This window comes from Amblyomma americanum, chromosome 10 (assembly GCF_052857255.1).
Source record: "Amblyomma americanum isolate KBUSLIRL-KWMA chromosome 10, ASM5285725v1, whole genome shotgun sequence".
Lineage (NCBI taxonomy): Eukaryota > Metazoa > Arthropoda > Arachnida > Ixodida > Ixodidae > Amblyomma > Amblyomma americanum.
This window is the reverse complement of record NC_135506.1, coordinates 63,779,499-63,799,582: the sequence shown is the minus strand read 5'-3', so window position 1 is coordinate 63,799,582 and position 20,084 is coordinate 63,779,499. Positions and strand designations below refer to the sequence as shown.

Below are 20,084 nucleotides of genomic sequence, written 5' to 3'. Positions count from 1 at the left end.
TTTCGCAGCTGCTTTCTTAGTGGTGAGGCACTGGTGCCTGTGCAAGTTATAAACTTTGGGCTACTAGGCTTACTTAACTAAAATAGCTCTGATACACTAGTGTTCGTGTACGCTTTTCACAGTGATAGTAACGTGTGTAGAAGCGTCGCTTCTTATTTTTTCTTCTATTAGCTGCGCTACACCAAACTTTGTCAGAAGCGCATTATAATGTTTACTGTGGGCCTCCAGACAGAGCTAGCCGTGACTTTCAAAACAAACTTGAAATCTGTCTGAACGGCATGTGATTGAACACAAATACAGCTTCCAAAAAGCGCGATCACAGCTTGATATTACGATTCCCCTCAATTCGAGTCGAGGAAGCTATCAACACCCACAACCCTCGAGCGTCTTGATCGACCGGTATGCGAGCTTTTTTTTTGTTCTTAAACTTTAGACATGAACGCTTCTTTAGTTATTCATACGATACCGCTTTATTGGCACCACATTCCGGTAATGGGAGGACATTTATACGTAGTCTACGGTGGCTTTAAGTGCTTTATGGACGCTAAATTTTAAACATGATGGTTATCTAATGGTTCTCATATTTAAACCTAGCCTGAACACCTCTAAATTAAGCCTATTCAACTTTCGCACCCGATTCCAGTATGCGGAACATATACCCACGTCCACCTTTCCAGCATGTTTCAGCAGTTTACTTGCCCCTGCTTGTAGTCCAAGCTGGGTATGCGCTCCCAAGATTCTCAGGTTGCCACTCTGCACGCAGCCGGGTTCCCGGACGTAGCTCGGACCGGACGCTTCATCAACGAGTGGTTCAAGTTCCGACAGGCAAGGGCTCGCCAAAAGTGGGCGGACCAAACGAATGCCTTCTTCAACATCAGCGAGACGAGCGCGTACTACGCGTACGACGGCAACATCGTGATCGTCCCAGCGGGCAGCGTACAGCCCGTTTTCTTCTACGCGGATGGAAGCTTGGCGCTGAACTACGGCAGCCTCGGAGATGTGAGTGCCGGGACTGATTAACTTAAAAAAAGCGGTCGCCACTGGATAAACTACTCCGTAGATTGCTGCCACTGATTGTTGTTGAGCTGAAATCGCCTTACAGGAACCTCGCCGTGTCTGAAAGGCAGCAGGGCTGTATTTGCACCAGGGTAGAAATTTTCACAATTCGCTCGGGCTTTTATGACGCCACACTGTAAACGACCACAGGTGGTGTCTCCAATAGCGTTCCCTTGACGTGCATGTCGAGGCCCTGTTAGGCCTAGCGGGTTGGATGTGAGGAGGCTACAAGGACACGACTCATTCCCACGACTGATGGACAGCAAGTGACTATTTGCATACGTAGAGGGCGCCGCTGCCCTACAGACCAGAGGTTGGATGTCCTTAAGCGGGTTTAGCGGCCTCTACAGTTCCCGCCTATCAATTGCCAAGTAAGCACTTTTAGCTTCAGCATAAACCTGAAGTTCGTATCTGGCAGCCGCCACGGTGGCTGAGTGGTTATGGCGCTCGGCTGCTGGCCCGAAAGACGCGGGTTCGATTCCGGCCCTGGCGGTCGAATTTCGATGGAGGTGAAATTCTTGAGGCCCGTGTACTGTGCGATGTCAGTGCACGTTAAAGAACCCCAGGTGGTCGAAATTCCCGGAGCCCTTCACTACGGCGTCTCTCATAGCCTGAGTCGCTTTGGGACGTTAAACCCCCATAAACCAAACCAAACCAAGTTCGTATCTTAATTCTGACACAGAATTCAGATGGCGCCGCGATACCGGAGCTAGTCCGCCTGTGCCGTACACCTACCGCACACTAGTATATGCATAGAAATTTTGTTTTCCTCATTAAAAGCCCGCATATAGCCTGGAAAGCCCGTCGACAAAAATATTACAATTAGCTAAAAAGTTAGTGGTAAGCACGCTAGGGCTCGTCTACAACGCAGATTGGATTGATTGATTGATTGATTGATTGATTGATTGATTGATTGATTGATTGATTGATTGATTGATTGATTGATTGATTGATTGATTGATTGATTGATTGATTGATTGGTTGATTGATTGATTGATTGATTGATTGATTGATTGATTGATTGAGATACTGCGCTCCTACCATTCGTTTCTCGAGCCTGGTTGCTGCTTACAGAGCCAACCCGCATCGCATTCCAGGTTCTAAATTTTGTTGATGACCCCTCGAATCGTCCAACCCACCAAGCAGTTGCTCCACTACTGCCGCCGATCATAACAACGCAGCTCATTCGCACAAACAGAGGGTGTTAGGGTGCCTCGATAGAGGAAGCTGCATAGAGGCACCCTGGCGGCTGTGCACACTGTTTCCTAGAGTGCATCGATGCGGGAACGCCGTATCGAGGTATCCTACCGGCTGCTACCGATGGACGGCTGGGTGGAAAATAGAAGCGTCCCCTTTGAAACGGGGTGCTGGCAGATGTTGGGCCCTTTTTTATTTTTATCTAACTTCATTTAATATTGGTCTCCAGACTCGCTATTTTCTGTAAATACGTTTTCAGTCCTACACTTCTAAGCTGGCGTCACCTATCCGCTTTTCAGCCGCCAATCTTCCAAACGCTTTTTGATAACTTCCATCGCAGATTTATCTGCATGACCATTGTGACCTCTAAACACTAGGGCCATCTTTCGCCTCAAGGCGACGCCTAACGGTAACCAGGGGACGCTGTACATTAGCCGTCGCTCATTTTAACGATTTTCTCATCATAAACACTTCGTAATTTTATTACATGTAGCTCATGACGAATTCTCTTTGACAAAGTTGTTTGAATAGCGCCCTTAGAAATTAAAGCGTGCAGACCTAGCCGATCCACTATTACGTTACTCCATAATGCGAAATTTGAGTGAGCTTGATTTCGCGATGTACATTGAAGCAGAGAAATTGAACGACGCTTAAGCTTCGCTTAAGTAAAACGCGAAACATATGCGCTTTGTCCCGGAATCGCCTCACTTAGGCAAGGCAGTGTGTCATTAATGTGCGCAACCTGAAAAGTAGGCGTTTTTTGGGTAGCTACCTTCTACCGCATCCACCGCTGCCGTTTTTGCGCATGGTGGTTGCTGTGCACTTTCTAAGCCAATCAGTAAGCCCAATACGCAACACCAGTGCAAACTGAGCTGACACCAAGGGAGAATGAAAACTCAGGAGAAGCCCTCGTCATCCGAGCTACATGCCAGAAAGAGTGCCGGAAGTCACACGCTTTCCCAAGGACCACTGGGAGAATTTGGCCGCCGGCGCAGCCAATAGCAACGCTGGGTGAAGCGGCGTCCTCTGCTGCAGTGCCTGCTGCGCATGCGCAAGCGCGCTGAGACGGCGGCCAAGTAGGGGGGACGCAGGGGGGAGCCGGTTTCATAAAATGTGACGTAACCACCTCTCCTCTTTTTTTCCTTCCTCCATGGCGGACACCGTCTCGTCTGTCGCAACCGTGTCCTCCTCCCCCACTTTCCACCTTACGAGTTCCGCCTTCCTCTCTCCCTCCGCCTCCTCCGACTTTTCATTCTCGCCCTCCCTTCGTTATCGTTCTACTTTCATCCTTCACCGTGCTCTTCGCTTTGGTATAGCTCAGCTGGTTACGCCGACAACGACGACGACGCGATGAAGAGCTTCGCTTTAAAACGTTTATCATAGTCGGATACAACTCAAGAACGCAGCGGCTTTTCCCGGTCAAAGGAGCTCGAGTAGATGAAGCGCACAAAAACACAGCACACAGGAAAAGAGACACGAGACAGGCGCTACTTGCAACTGTTTATTGAATTCAAGAGCGGCTTATTTATAGCCAAGAGGAAGGCTTGGAGGAAAGGGGACAAAAACAATATAACAAACAACAGGTAAATGACTAGTGCAAGGAGAAAGATACTACAGAGGGGGGAACAAAAGTGATTCAAATCTTCCTAAACTTATCTAAAAGTATACTTTCGTTCTTATGAATGACCAGCGATGGGGTGCTGACACAGGAACTCCCGCTTTTTCTAATATGGTGGGCTTCTAGCAGTTCGCGGGCAGTCTTATCTTTACTCCTACATAATATCTGAGTTTCTTGGAACTTCGCTTCACAAATTTTTTGCTCTTCTTTGCCGCAGTCCTTGCAGTGATGCGGCAAATGTGATCCGGTACCAGTTCTTAGTGAGTGTTTATGCTCCGCTAGGCGTTTATTAATACATCGGCCTGTCTGGCCGATGTACACCTTTTCACAAGTCAGCGGGATGCTATAAACTACCCCCACAGCACATTTCAGAAAAGGGTTTGCATGCTTAGTTTCGCATTCTGCTGATTTTGCATTATCATTTCCAATCTTCCGACACAGCGATGCAAGTTTTCTGGGTGCAGAGAAGACCACCGGGACTTTATATTTCACGGCAAGGTGCTTAAGATTATGAGCCACTTTGTGGGAGTATGGAATCACCACTGGTTTGATTTTCTTTTGAGATACTATCACCATCCTCGCTCTTTTTTTTCTTTCTTTTTTTACCTTTTGCAGCTATGCTTCCGTCACAGAGCTAATCACAAGGGAAGGAAAGCCTGCCTGTTTAAGCTTTTGTATCTGTGCGTCAAAGCTTTCCTGTACATTATGACAGCACGATTTCTTTAGAGCTAAATCAAAGCACATGATGGCAATGGCACGTTTCACAGTTTTCGAGTGCGTTGAATCGTACGGCAACAATTCTTTACGGGCACGAGGATTTTTTCTGTAGATGTGGCTGATCTCTTTTACTCTGTACCGCATGCAGAGTTGATGGCGTCTGTCTTAGCTTGCATCGAAACGAACGGCATGATTTCTTTCCAAAATACTGCCGATATGACTGTAGATAACTTTCTAGCACTCTTAGAGATTTATTTGTCTTCGACAAGGGTTTCCTTTCACAGTCAAATGTATGTGCAAAAATGTGGTGTATGTATTTGTTCGTGCGTCGCTCCCGTACTGTGCAACATCTTTCTTGCGGGCATTGACAGAACCCTATCGGGGTCATTTGACGCAGGCAAAGTTCTGAAGACCTTTAGGTACGTTGCCGATTTCTTTAATTATATTGACTAAACAATCGACCTTGACTTACTCGCAAACTGTGCAGGATATTTTATCGGATTTTAAACAACATGCTAAGGGTTTAGATTTCACATATGAACTAGCGAAAGGAAACAAATTACAGTTTTTAGATATTGGCATAACCATTACTGACGAAGGTGTTCGTCGGATGTATCGTCCTTGTGCCCGCAAAGAATTGTTGCCGCACGATTCGACGCACTGGAAAACTGTGAAACGTGCCATTGCCATCATGTGCCTTGATTCAGCTCTAAAGAAATCGTGTTGTCATAATGTGCAGGAAAGCTTCGACGCACAGATACAAAAGCCTGAACAGGCAGGCTTTCCTTCGCTTCTGATTACCTCTGTGACGGAAGCATTGCTGCAAAGGGTAAAAAAGAAAGAGGAAAAAAGAACGAGGATGGTGAAGTATCAGAAAAAGAAAATCAAACCGGTGGTGATTCCATACCCCCACAAAGTGGCCCATAATCTTAAGCATGTTGCCGTGAAATACAAAGTCCCGGTGGTCTTCAATGCAAAGTCAGCAGAATGTGAAACTAAGCATGCAAAACCTTTTCTGAAATGTGCTGTAGGGGTAGTTTTTTAGCATCCTGCTGACTTGTGGAAAGGTGTACATCGGCCAGACAGGCCGATGTATTAATGAACGCCTAACGGAGCACAAACGCTCGCTAAAAACTGGTACCGGATCACATTTGCCGCATCACTGCAAGGAGCTGCGGCAAAGAAGAGCAAAAAATTTGTGAAGCGAAGCTCCAAGAAACTCAGATATTATGTAGGAGTAAAGATAAGATTGCCCGTGAAATGCTAGAAGCCCACCAAATTAGAAAAGGCGGGAGTTCCTGTGTCAGCACCCCATCGCTGGTCATTCATAAGAATGAAAGTATATTTTATTGCGAAAGCAATACTGCTCGAGGTTTCCGCTCTTGGCCGTCGTCCCGGAGAATCCATCATTGATCTTTAGAGTGACCTATGTGTGACGTCATACCAGCTGTGGAAAAGCGGGGCCCCAACTCAGGTTGTCGCGATCGTCCCAGCGAATCCTCCATGGTGCAGCTGCCGTGGGGGAGGCGCTCGCTCTACGTGACGTCATACCAGCTGTGGAAAAGCGGCCCCCCAACTCGGCTCGTCGCAGTCGTCCCAGCGAATCCTCCACGGTATGTCGGATGATGTGTATAAGGTGAAGCTGCAACGATGTGTTGCAGCTAAGAAGCGGCGGCGTGCGGAAGAAACGGATGAAGAGCGGGAACAACGTTTAGCTAAACGACGTGCATACTGTAGTCGTTATGGGGAGCGCGAAAGAGACGCAACAACGACAGAACGAAGCGAGCAAGAGACAACGCGCTCAAGAGACGCCAGAAGAACGCGCCGCAAGACTCGAGAAGCGTCGTAACGCAGATGCGGCTAGAAGAAGTGACACCTCCCTTAGTGACTCTTCAACTGCGGAAGAGACCGCTTTGAATTCTCGAGAGCGTCAGAATGAGACGCTGCGTAGACGACGTGCCGAGGAAACGAAGCTTTCGCAATTCGACTTGGGTTAACCAGAGCTAAACCAAAGTCAATTATTTAGATAAGTTTGGGAAGAATTGAATCACTTTTGTTCCCCCCTCTGTAGTATCCTTCCCCTCGCACTTGTCATTTACTTGTTGTTTGTTACATTGTTTTTGTCCCCTTTCCTCCACGCTTTCCTTTTGGCTATAAATAAGCCGTTCTTGAATTCAATAAACAGTTGCAAGTAGCGCCTGTCTCGAGTCTTCCTTTCCTGTGTGCTGTGTTTTTGTGCGCTTCATTTACTCAAGCTATGAACCAACTTGCCCAAGAACATGTTCTACTCAAAGGAGCTCCTTCCATCCAATGGCGGCGGCCAATTTCCGTGACCATGCTCGATTGTGGCGCCGCTCCCTGCTTCGTCACACTAGCAGGGTCGGGAGAATCGCCCGACGCCGTTGGCTGGGAGGGGGTCTTTTGATGGGGAAAAGCCACTGTATTCTCCATGGGGTTGTATCCGACTATAAAACCCTTTCAGCCTCCGCCAGTGCCGCGCCTTTTTTCTCGATCGCTTCAAAAATGATGAGCCCTTTTGTCTAATCTGTGGCTAAAAACTGACAGCAGTCGTTAAGAAGTTGTTACCTTGTGAACCGGCGAATCGTCTAAAGAGATCGCAAATGTTTATGAACACCAGCCAATGGCTAAGTACCACTGACTTCGAAATGGAAATCGACACGGACTTTCTATTTTGAGCTAGTGACGGCTTTTAAGGACTTTTTATCCTTCACTTATGTATTAGTGCAAACTTTACAGAATTGGAATGCATCCTGTGCTAAAATAATATTTGCGTCTGTCATCACCGCAGGCTTTGGCCCACCGCATAATGAACGCCTTCGACGTCACTGGGATACAGTACGACGATAACGGACAGCTAAACCCATGGATCACTGGGGCAACCCAAGCCAGCTATGTCAACAGAACGAATTGCCTGCGCCAGTCACACACAAATGTGAGCGACATTGCGCTAGGCTCTCCTAGTACTCGTTAGTGTGACGTAATGTGTGGCAATTCTTCTTAACAAAATGATGTTCAAATAAGCGTCAATGTAGAAACAATGCATTCGTAACTGAACTTGGATTGTTGGGAATTTCAGAAGTGCGAGTGCCGTACCTTATTGATTTGCAATTATGTACCTGTAGCACCGCATGATGCACCGTACCGTTAGTTGCACCTGTCGTTAATAGTGGGGCTGTTCACCACCAGACGGAAGCGCAAGTCGAAGGCATCCGTTTTGTGGCAATCAATGTCAGGTGACCGTTTTTGTTTTCAATGAAACTTTTATATGTGACATGCAAATGTGTCGACACAAGTAGTCGCAGTCAGTTTGGCAAGATACACTGACAAGATACACTGGCAAGATACACATTTTTTTAGAAAAAAAATAGTATATCACATAAGGTGAAAAACTCGTTTTGGTTGTTTGACAAAATCGCTTGTTTTGGTTCCTGCAGAAAAAAAAATAAAATTTTTTGGAACCTGAATATGTTTTCATCAATCGTACGCAAGCGCTTTTGTTCGAAGCAGTGAAAAAATGTTTTTTTACTCCTAAAATTTCACAGCAAAAAAAAAAAATCTGATATTCTTGACACATTCTTGTCTTGCTAATCGGGCAGTTTTAGAACAATAATCGGACCAGAAGGAGTGAGAACCCGGGGGCTGAAATTTTTCTCAACAATAATCCCTCCGTTTTTCTATCCTCAGACATTTCCATTTCTATACCAGTCGTATAATTTTTAATTATGCGTCGAAATCATCTGGAATTCGAAAATTTAAAAGAAATCGCAACTTAATGGAAATTTAAAACAACAGCATTGCCGATTTACTCAAAAATTTTCTGAAAGACTTTTAGTGCCTGCTGATTCTAGATTTTAAAAAGGCCTCCCTCTGTTTATGTGTTTCTCGCACAGTAAACGGGATTCGTAGCGCAGCAAGCCACCAACCAGTCGAACTGTGCAAGCTTAGTGAATAATTCTCACTTGGGAAGGCTTACAGGTTTACAGGTTTGTTGCATGTGCAACATTCTCGAACAAAAATTTCGAAAATCGCTAACTTGTAAGATGCTGTTATGAAAAAATATTGAAGGTAACGGCCCATTCTTCCGATATGTGGGAAAATCATCATTTTATGGTGTTTCCATCGATCGCATCGAACAGTTAAGGCTGCCATAGAAAACCATACGGGAACGCTTATGACGATAGCAAAAACGTTAATAGAAAAAAAAATTCAAGACTACCATCGCGTGATCATTTATCGATTGTCCTAGTGATGTCTTACATCATGGGAAAAATTACGTGCATTAACGGCTTCCCTTTCAAAAATCCTTTCGTGCACAATTGTTGCGTATCGTCATTATAAAGGCGCAAGATCAGCATGCATTGTAATCATGATGTGGAAGTCAGTCTTCCCCCATTTTCTCTCTCTCTCTCTTTTCGTCTATGTTCTAATGGAGAAAAGAGAAAAGCGCGAGCAGCAGCTATTAGTTCAAGTCTCACCGCGGAAAGGCTCTGCCAGTTTGGAGGCATGGTTCTGTAGAACTTCCATGTCTACCCACGGTGAGATGAGGACGTCAGAACGAACGGCTATGCACTCAAATACCCGGGGAGCCCTGATAGCCTGATATTACGCTGATTGCAATTCCAAGTTTCAGCTCCTCATGCATCACCCTTTTGTGAGGCAGCAAGTACGACAAATAACAATTTTGTTCTTGACATTCTTGTGCGGGGTCTGCTTTATCGGCGCCTCCAACATGGGACAATGTTTTGCGCTCTCTTGAACCGCAGTCGGAACCGCTTATTTAGTTTCAGTAGTGCTTACTGTGGGTACCGACAACTTGGGGTGTGTAAACGAAACGTTTACCCAGACCGCAATTATGCAACATGCAATTATGAAAAGTCAACCAGCGCATTCCAATGTTCGCTGAGGTTTGCGTCCTCCGCTGCTGTATGCACCAAGAGTAGCTCAGCAATGAAATCAATTAAGAAGAACCAAACAGCTTCGTCTCCAGCTTTTCTAAGCGAACAGCGTCTCATACGCCGTCTGTGTTGCTGCAGGCCGGTGGCTCGAGCCCCCCGGGCTCGAATCTGGACGACCGCGTGGATTCGGAGAACGTGGGGGATCTGGTGGGCGCAGCGACGGCCTACCAGGCGGCCGTCGCCCAGGTGGGCAGCACCCGGGTGGCCCAGGCACGACAGAAGCTGCCGGGTCTCAACCTGACCGCGCAGCAGCTGTACTTCGTGGGCCGCTGCATGACGCTCTGCAAGCGAAACAGCAGCAGCCCGACTGGGCGCTTCGCGAGTGCTCGGGCACGGTGCAACGTGCCCGCCATGAACATGGACGCCTTCTCGGCTGCCTTCCGCTGCCCTGCAGGGACCCGCATGAACCCGGCGTCCAAGTGTTCCTTCTGGAGATGACCGCTACCCAGAATTTGGAACGCCGTGTTCAGTGGATGGCTAAATGGCGATGTTATTTTTTTTCTTGTGTTTAATATTAAAAATAACTTAATGTATGCATTTCTTGGATATTCTGGCACCGTCACTTTGTAAACAAATGGAATTCCTTTGTGGAAATGCAAGCACTTATACATCGGCCTGTCGACATGTATTGTACGGCGGCTATGTACGGTCGTAATCAGAGTATTTTTTTCTGTTTTGCGCATTTGTTTTTGTTTTTATCGGCTTTAACAAAGCGATTCAGGCTATCAGGGATGCTTTAGTGGAGGGTTCCGGTAATTTCGACCACTTGGGGTTCTTTAACGTGCCCTGACTTCCCACAGTAAACGGGCCTCTAGCATTTCGTTTCCATCGAAGTGGGATTGCCGCGGCCGGGATCATACCCGCGTTTTTCAGGTCAGGAGCAGATCATCATAATCACTTAACCAACCAGCTTTATGTGCATGAGCCTGCTAATTAAAATGTGTATCAGGAGTGGGGTCCGTAGTTGGGCACTTAACTGCGACCTCCCATGCGTAATAGGCACTGGTGTCGAAAACGAAACGCAGCGTTGACGAAAAGCGCACAAACAGCAGCATTTAGAAATGCACTAAGTAAAGCAAAGTGACACATTTATTACAACATGTGTGCATGATTGCAGCATTTAAACACATTAGTCGGCAGCATATCAAAATCGCAGTCAGAGTTCGGACCTACAGTATGAACAAGTAAATAAGCATAAATAATTATTGCATGCTACCTGACAATATTCCGCGGTCAATTTTAGAAAGAATAAATGCATGTACAATAACATCAGGGTAGGAAAGTGTCTGGATTCACAAAACACGTATTAATATATGTAATGAAATTTCTGGTTTGAGTCAAATTAAGATCCTGATTAGGGGCAAAAATCACTGGCGGGAACTAAATCGTAATACAAAACGAAAGCATGGGATGAGGCAGTAACAGGTGAGAAATAGATGTGTCATAATGTGGCTCAGATGCTACTCATTTAGTTTGCAACTAGTGAGAACTTAGCGAGGTCATGGTTGAGTCTTGTGACTACAGAAGTGACACAGTTTTTAAGAGCGTTAGCTTTACTCATCACGTTTCGAGATTTCGTCTGGTCTGCTACAGCACTCGATCACAGCGCCATCTGTGGCAGCAACTACTCGCCACGTTTCGAGATTTCGTGGGGTCTGCTACAGCCCTTGATCACAGCGCCATCTGTTGCAGCAACTACTCACCACGTTTCGAGATTTCGTGAGGTCTTCTAGCACCCCGAGATGAAAGCGCCATCTGTGGCTGCAACTAGAAAACAGCGCATCTCACATTGAGACTTGTAGCGCCATCTACAATAGCATTGCAGAAACAACCATCTGCCGCATTCCAATGATGACGTCACGGTCCAATATGGTGGAAAAAGGTGTAACTATGTGAGTATGACGTCAGAGGGCGAAATGGCGGTATAGTTTCGGTTCCTCGAATCCAAGATGGCGGCCATTAAAATTGGTTGTGCCCTCTCATTCCTTTCTTCTCCCTCACCAAAAATATCCTAAAACGGGTAGGAAAACTGTCCCGTTACGGGACCGCTACCCTTGTATACTTTCATTCCGCTATGTGTATATACTCCGACAACAACTGGCACCCATCCGGGGACAGTTGTATACCGAATTTGGTTGTAAAATAAAGCACTATGGGTTGTGGTATACTGCACCCCTCATTGCAGCTAAAGAAAAAAATAATTGCAATTTACTATGGCCGAGCTAAATTTTCCAGGCAAGCACTTGTTGCCTTGTTGTGCATTTGGGAACAAAAAAAAAGTCCGTGGAGATTACTCGAAGAATTTTAATAGAGTGATGCGGTATCACCAATACTGAAGAGAGTAACTGAAAAACGTGTCCGCTATTTTTGTTGGTTAGCAGTACTCTTTGTCAGTCAAGTACAGTATTGCTTATGGTGTTTCTTGCATCTGTAAGATCGACTTTATTATATCCTCCATTTTTCCGAAAAAATTCTAGCAGTTTAGTATTTTTTATTAATGTAATCTATTTTAGCTGTTTCCAACTGCGCTCGAGCTGCATTCAAATTTTTTACTTCTAGCTAGTAGTTCTGTGGTAAATTGTTTCACTTTTGTTGTCTCTGTAATCGTTTTTCTACAGAGCGCGTTTATTTCATCATTTGTATTTGTTATCGATGAATTTGTTTCTGGCAATCAGAGTAAAATTGTGACAACAGTAATGTCAAAAAAGACGCCTTCTTTATGATGATTCAATGCAAGTACTTCAGAATCCCAGTCGGCGTTATTCACGGCAGCAAACAAGTTTTTATCGGGCAGAGCTTTGAGAAGCGTGGCGGTGTTACATCGCATATAAGAAAGAAATCGTTGAAAAATGGGGCTGTGCAAAGTATTTTGTTCACTAGAACACCTGTATGAGAGGAGCTTACAACATTACGTAATAGGTCACCGACTAGGCCATTTACACTAATGAGTACATCGCGTTGAAAGGGCAATCGAGCATTCATAGCAACAACTCTGAAAGATCCGCCTTAACCCAAATAGAAGATGGGGTATCGTTGAGGTCGATGCAGATATCACCCATAGTATTTACATAGCAGTTTTTTAATGATAATGTTTCAGTGACATTTTCAAGCGCAATGCAAAAGTCAGAAGATAAAGATGTCCGTGAGCGATGGATTCGTAGAAATTCAATTTTTGTCATCAATTTTCGGAAAAAAAAAGATAGAATTCTAGGCAGACCCATTCACAGTTAACTATAATAAATATGAGACCCTGTGGCTGCTCGTCCGTGAAGGTTCAAATGTCTGTGTGAGTACGCCGAAGACTAGGAGTCAAAACTGTACAGGTCTCATTCAGAATCACCCTAATAAGTTACGAAGGCGGCAATTATATTAAAATGATTTTTTTACCTCGGAAGGAAGGTTATCAAAAAGGCCGCAGTGTTTCGGAAGGCCGCGGATGTTCAAATGTAGAGGGGATTGGCTGCTGAGTGATAGGAAAATAAAAAGAAATAAGTGCACGCGGTAGTTGGTAGTTAATCCAAGACAAATGTTTCTTAGGAATGCGAACAACGCGAAAGTCGGCGGTCTTGCCGGCCTTATTTATTTAGCAATTATCTGCGAACAAATAGCCCCATTTATTTTCCGTCTGTGAGGCCAAGGCACTGAAAAAAAATATCTTCTAGGTTAAGTGGTGACTGACAAATACGGAGCTGCCTTGTCTAACATGCCAATCAGGTAATTCATTTTGTGTGTGAACAAAAGCTAGCAAATGCAATGCCCAAATTCATTCTCGGAACCAGATGCATAACATCCTGAATACTTAAAAACGCGTTTGAGGGTTTGGTTTTGCGTATAGCCTGCGATTGAGAACAGCTAGAGAGGCCACCGAACTTTGCATCCAGTTTTTATTTTTTCCTCCCCAATACGGGTCGTAGTTTTTGGCGCCTTACACGAAAGATTCCCCAAACTGTGAACTGCTAAAAATGCCTAAAAGAAAAACCTGTATTAATGATATTTCAGGGAATTTCTTATTCATCTGTTCGCGTTCAAGGCCAGAGTTTTTCCGAAAAAACTGCATTTTAAACTCAATGGGTTTATTTTTGGTTAAAGGTACCTCATATCGGTACAAAAACTTTGTTGTTCAGGATGTTGCTTTCTCGAATAGTTTTGTTTTTAAACCGGATCTGTACTCTAGGTGTTTATCCACCACTTTTTTACCTTTTGCAGTTTTCATTCCTTTCATAAAATATCTATACCGCGGTAGGATTTCGTAAAATGGAACTGGATAAATGAACATTACGGCAGCCTTCATTCAGAGCATGTGAAAGAAATAAACGGTCAGTGAAATTAAAGAACTACTAGAGGAAAGACTTTTTCAATGTGGACGTGATGAGGTTAGTCATAATTTTAGGGGTAAAATAATTTAACATAAAGTAGAGGATAATAATGGTGTAAAGTCGGGGGTCAGATACGAACTCACGATATGCGCAGGACTGAGAAGCAGTGCGTTTTGTTTTTCAAGAAATACGCCTTAACCCCTGTGATGACTCATATGTAATGGGTTACGGAATTCTGGAAAGGCTTCGAGCGAAGTAGCTATTTCGATCTCCGTTTTTTGAGCGTTATGACTTCCTTAGAGAAAAAAAACAGCTGTGCTTTCGTATCTTCGTGCGTGGGAAATAATCTTAGGTAGCACTGGAGTGTTCCACGTTGCATTGCTCTCTGACAGCGATGTAGAAGTGCGACATAAAACCTTGATCCTTTTTTATTCACTCCCAAAAAGCTAAGTGAAGTAGGGTAAGGCGGCTATAAACACCGTCTGCTATCAGAGAAGGGGCCAGGCGAACACTAAGTAAGCAAGCTCATTGAACTCAGTCCGTGAGCACGTAAACGCTCCAATCATGTAACATGTTGCCGTGGGTTATGATCATGGAAGACAGTTGGGCTAGTTGGTGTGTATTCGTTAGTGACTGCGACATTAAACGTCAGTTGAAGTCTAGCGTGCTGTCTCGTCTGTTCTTTTTGCCTCTGTCCTTGTGCTTTCCAAGCTAGTTGCAATGTCGCAGTCACTAACGAGTTGCCGTGGGTGTACCACGTACTCTCAGCGAAAGAAGAACTGGAACGTATATATTAAAAAGCTAGTGTTTCTATTCGTGAAGAGCATTGTTTTTTATAATAAGGGAGTAATTACTAATTGGCATCCACCCAAGCGCAGCCATACGGCTACAGAGGAAAGCTATACAGCTTTCTCAGAAACATCGCAGTTAACGAAAATTTCATCCTGGTCCGGGTTTCGAACCCGGGACCACCGCTTCACCGGAGCAGTCACTCTGCCAATTCAGCTGACCGGGATGGCATGGTCATGTTAGGACGAGAGCGAATTGATCAATAACTCGAAGTGGGAACAGTGTTGGACAAATGTTTAGAGGAATCCCCCTAGGTGGAGTAGGTTTGTAATAAGGGAGTAATTACTCACAGCTTTACTTTATAGCCGTATGGCTGCGCTTGGATGGATTCCGATGAGTAATTACTCCCTTATTACAAATCTACTCTACCTTGGGGGATTCCCCTAAACATTTGACAAGCATTGCTTTTGCGATAGCTGTAAAGCTTGCATTTACTGGCAAGCAGTACGGCCGTCTGGATGGATGACTTTTATTGGCATCTGTTCTATCTCGCGCGGTAGCTAGTGCTGCCTTGCCTAGTAAATTTCACTGTAGATCGTATATATGTCTACCTGTCTTTAACTCTCAATCATTAAATGTGGGTTTTCTGCCATTCTTGAAACGCCTCATTGCGGTAGCGGCGAGAAACAGGTATCCGGCGTCTAGCGTCGATTATCGCAGAGTATGTGGCGCGAAAAACAGAAGGAAAAAGGGCTAACATTAATATCCTTCCTCCGCTGCTAACTCATAGAAGGCTGAAACTAATACTAAATATAAATCACCATGTCTAAGACAGGACAACTGTAGTCCTGTATGACGTAGGTGAAAATAATGAAAACGCCTAGAAAAAGCTGCAGTACGAGTTAAACGAAAGTACGCTGGTGTCAGCCATAACCGATAATGAACACAACACTCAAAATGGAACAAAGCTATTTTGCACCCGCACAACAAAAATTCAGGTGGCGGAGCTTGTGCTATAGTTTCTTACGAACAAAGGATTATTGTTCTCGTCGTCACGTTGCAGAAAGCAGGCCTCGACTTAGTACTCCAAAGAACTTTGAATCGCCAGTGTAATCCTCATCCTTCGGGATTCCGCTTGCTTTAGTCGGATACTCCTCCCAAGTTTTTTCCTCATTGCAGGGGCTTTTAGAATTAATTAACGCAGCGAAAGGTCTTCACCCACACCAAGCCTATAATCTGTCGTCGAGGAAATTGAGAAAGGTTTGCTTTGAAGGTCGTAGTCAGTGAAACGAACGTCTCCAGACGGTGATGTAAAACTTTCGGACGCCTGACGCACAACGAAGCATTTTATACGCAATATTCTGTATTTGTCCTTACTACTGATTACAAAAAATTTGACAAAATCTCACTTTTTTGACTCTTCGTATGCCGAGACGTCACTGCCTACATCAAGGGCCACTTCGCCAGTCACACCTGGATCGAATCGCCGCACAGGGCTAACTCCCGACAATGTCCTCTCTCTGAAAAGCTCCCAAATGCCGAAGTTTCACGTGTGGCATGCTGCCGTGCCCCGAACATAGCCTGTTCAAGCGAGATCGTTGTACGCCACATCAATACCCCAGGGAATGAATGTTCAGCAGTTAGATACACACCTCAATTCACTCCCAGGGCAGTGAAAGCACAGCACTTAGTACCACGCTTCAACTCACGAGTCAGCCGATGCAGATAACGATATTGCAAGAAGGTCAAATTATCACTCTCCCTTGTTCGTTATCAAGGAAAACAAATTTTGAGGTGAGCTCGGTTCCTTATCCACATCGTAAAAAGTTTCCCTGCCCGCGAGCAGAATGGAAGATTTCAAGAGAATAGAACATGTGGGGGTGTCCACGCAAACGCCAGGTTTCGGACAAGCTATAGAGACTCTGTGCGTCTGTCGGAAATACGAGATGTTATAGGGCAGGAGCATTGCAGGTTAGAGAAGGAAGGGGAAGGAAGAAAGGGGGCTGACAAGGAGAGCTTCACGCCTTGTCCTTATCACGATAAGGCAGTAATCTAACGAGAAAAGCGGAGAGAGATTAAACTTTATTGAGAAACTGGTCTTGAGAGTTGCTTGACTATCAGATGGGTGGAATCCTCATTCCAGAACTCCAGCGGCCAGAGCTGCTTCACGAACCTGGTCGATGAGCTTTAGCTGATCTTCCAAGGATGCGCTAGTCAGTTTAGCCTCCCATACTGCTCGTAAGACATACGTATGTGTCGTCTTTAAATGTTCAGGTTTGTGCGCACACCTCCACTAAAAGCGGAAACATGTGTCATTGGATCATGTCAGTGGCAGGTGTCAGGGAGTTGAGCTGGATACATTTTGCTGCATTTATGTAGGTTTCGAAATGAGTGTCTGTATTTGTCGCCAGGCTACGCATGAATTAACTATGCTTATCTTTTTTGTGCGGTGGAGGATATCTCCTGCGGTTAAGGCGTAGTGTTTCCAGTGGTTCGCTATATGTGGACACAAGGGGTGTGAGTTGAGGATAAGAACGGCCTGCTCAGTTAATCAGCACTCAATGTTGATAATGAACTGGCTCATTGTTCCCTAACCCAGCATGACGCGGTGTCGCAGAAATTCGGTGGTTTTTATAAAGAGGTAGCAGCATAGAGTTCTACTCCTCTTTTCGGGGGTCTACCGGCCATATAATCACGGTAGGCTCGGTGGGAGTTTGTGAAAACGCGGCCCGTTTCACCGAGTCTGCCCTGGTGCTTAATAGCCCTAATAAAGGCTGCTACTAGCTGTTTGTATACGTGGTCTACCGCTGCTATGACGAATACGCCCCCAGCAAGATATGCCGCAACATCCACGCATGGGGCATAATTGTCATTCTTGAGTTTTTGTCGCAAACGTTCCACTCGAGCCTTACGCCTTTCCACGTGCAATTCATAGTGCATGCAGGGTTCATTATGAAAGTAATGCGTATGATTTTATTATGACGCGACTATCCATGGTAGCGTGGTAAAACGGTCGGAAAAAGCGGCGAGGGCTCTGCCATGCCAACGCAGCCGGTCGCCAGTTTGCTCCGAGCAGTGTGAGAGGATGACAGGGAGCGATGGGGAGTTCGCTTGAACAGCGATACGCTTTCAAGTCTTGCGTGATGCTTGGAAGGAATGCAGCCGAAGCATTCCAGATGCTTCAAGAGGCCTTCAAGGACGACTGCTGAACACACACCTGGGATGCCGCCTCACTCCTTGAGTTGTCTTTGCGTAAAACAACGCAGTGCACAAGGCCACACATAAGACGCCTTTTCGGCTCGTACACGACAGGGCGGCCACGACCACCCTCGACGACATGCTCTCAAACGTCACCGGAGAAGACAACCTCGACGTCAGTGCCTGCCTTGCTCGTGCAGAAGAAGTCCGTAGGCTTTCCCGGCTGCGGATCTAACAACAGCGGACCTGCACCCTACATTCAATCTACGAAGATGCGACGAAGAACAACCATGCACCAACTGGTATAACAAGAAGTTCTTCTAGAATACAAAATACGTGACAGAATCTGAGTTTTGACGCTGATTCACCACCGTGGTCTTAAGGAAACACCGTTAGGCTGCTACATTGGTCGGTGGAAAATCCTTCGCTGAACTGGAGAATTCGGCTATAACATCTTTCCCAACAAAAAGACAGCAGCCCATCGACGCCGGGCGGATCCGGAATTAAGTAGTGCATATCGTCGGCCTAAAACTCACCCTCTTACATGCGCTAATGAAAGCTCCGGCTTCCCTCTTAATTATCTGTTTTGGTTACCTTTCGTTCCTTTCATCCCCAAGTCGATGGTTCTTTAGGAGGAAGGTAATGTGACGCAAATCTTTATTATGTATTTTTTTCCTACTCGGAAGTGCTGGCACGCACTCTTATAGCTTTGTGAAATGAGAAGCGCCCAGATTTCTCCGGCGAAACTTTTGCCGAGGATGACTGCTTCTACGACGATCAAAATTGCCATAGGTGCTTTTCGGGCCAATCATCTCGAAAGTTCTTCGCTACATTTAAACTGACCACCGCCATCACTGGCGATAATTTTCTTTGTCGACGACTGTCAAACCAACTTGCTGTAATCTGCGAGTTGTTTATAAGCAACCTCCGAGCCAAGCACCATCTAATTATTCTATGTACTTGGCTCCCTACTATCTGCACTAGGTGAAAATATCTAACAGACAAACATGTATTACTTTGTTCATCCCAAGCTTTCACCCCTGCTCCCTCTTAGAGGAGAATAATGACTCCGGAGAAAACGACCACCGTGGCTCGATTTGAGGCGATTCTCGAGAAGTATAGTTCTGTGATGTCATCAGGGAATAACGCTGATGCCACTCAGCGCATTCGGTAATGCGGTGTTGTTCCGAAAACACTGAGGAGCCTAAAACAGTTGGTGCGTGCAAAACACTTTATTTCCTCAAAATCCAAGCTCCTTAGCGGATAGGGTGCGAAGTACCTCGGCAAGGAACGGCTGGAGGACTGCTCGGAGCGGCCCTACAGCTCTTTCAATAAAGTGGGTACGCTGCCTACCCCGAGATCGCCCTTGCCTGTAAAGCACGAAATATGCGAGCAAGTGCTTACCAAAAAGATGTGCGAGAATTTCGTATCGCGTCATCAGCAGGCCTGAAAATAGGCAAATTAGGAGATTCTCAAACTATTTAGTTCAAACCACTATTTTAGCACCAACTTTTCAAAGATGGTGCCAGTTGTTTGTGCGCTCTATATTGGCGCCATTGTGACAGCGGAGTAGTTACGCAAAGGCCACATTTTCTATGGACCTACACCGTGTTTATAAACAAAAGAGGGTGTTCACTCCAGCCGGATTAAAACAGAGGTAAAAAGTAGGCTTAGCGCCCTCAGAAATCTAAAAAAACGAACGCTTTCAAAGCAGTTTTCCTATTTCACTGTTTGCCTACGATGCCGTTCTTAAAGTATGAAAGTGTTTCACACTTTCATACTTGAACGGCTTCACACTTTCATACTTGAACGGCATACTTGAACTTGAACGTGTTTAACGGCATTACAAAGGCGTTGTGCCGTTGGTGGTGGTGGTGGCGGTAAAAACTTTATTTTCGTCAAAATTCATTCAAAGGTACCCTTTCGTAGATCGAGTGGGGTCTCCATTGCGCTTTTCTTCTTTCCCTGCTTCACTGCTGGTCGCGTGATGTGGCCAGGAGTCCTTGGCGCTCGGCGACTTCCAAAGCTCGGCTCACGGCCCGGAATTGGGTTCTCAGGTCGGAGCTTGCGTGCGATCGTCGGTCAACCCACGTGGTCACAGCTGCCGGCATTATAGCGACTGCTATCGGGGCGCAGATCAGGGAGGTTCAAATGTCAAACGCGAGCTCTTGCTCACATCAGCATATCACATGAAATAACCATAAAACACCACTTCCG

At 45.5% G+C, this 20,084-nt stretch overlaps 1 protein-coding gene across 1 annotated transcript in view; it reads left to right on the top strand.

The window, feature by feature from the left end:
- The window catches only part of LOC144108362 (endothelin-converting enzyme 1-like), a 39,542-nt gene extending 29,540 nt beyond the window's left edge, over positions 1-10,002 (top strand). The window contains exons 10-13 of the mRNA XM_077641615.1: positions 764-999; positions 7,398-7,575; positions 8,585-8,592; positions 9,643-10,002. Of these exons, the coding sequence (XP_077497741.1) occupies positions 764-999; positions 7,398-7,575; positions 8,585-8,592; positions 9,643-10,002 (782 nt within the window). The remainder of the gene's footprint in view (positions 1-763; positions 1,000-7,397; positions 7,576-8,584; positions 8,593-9,642) is intronic.
- Positions 10,003-20,084: the final 10,082 nt, after the last annotated feature.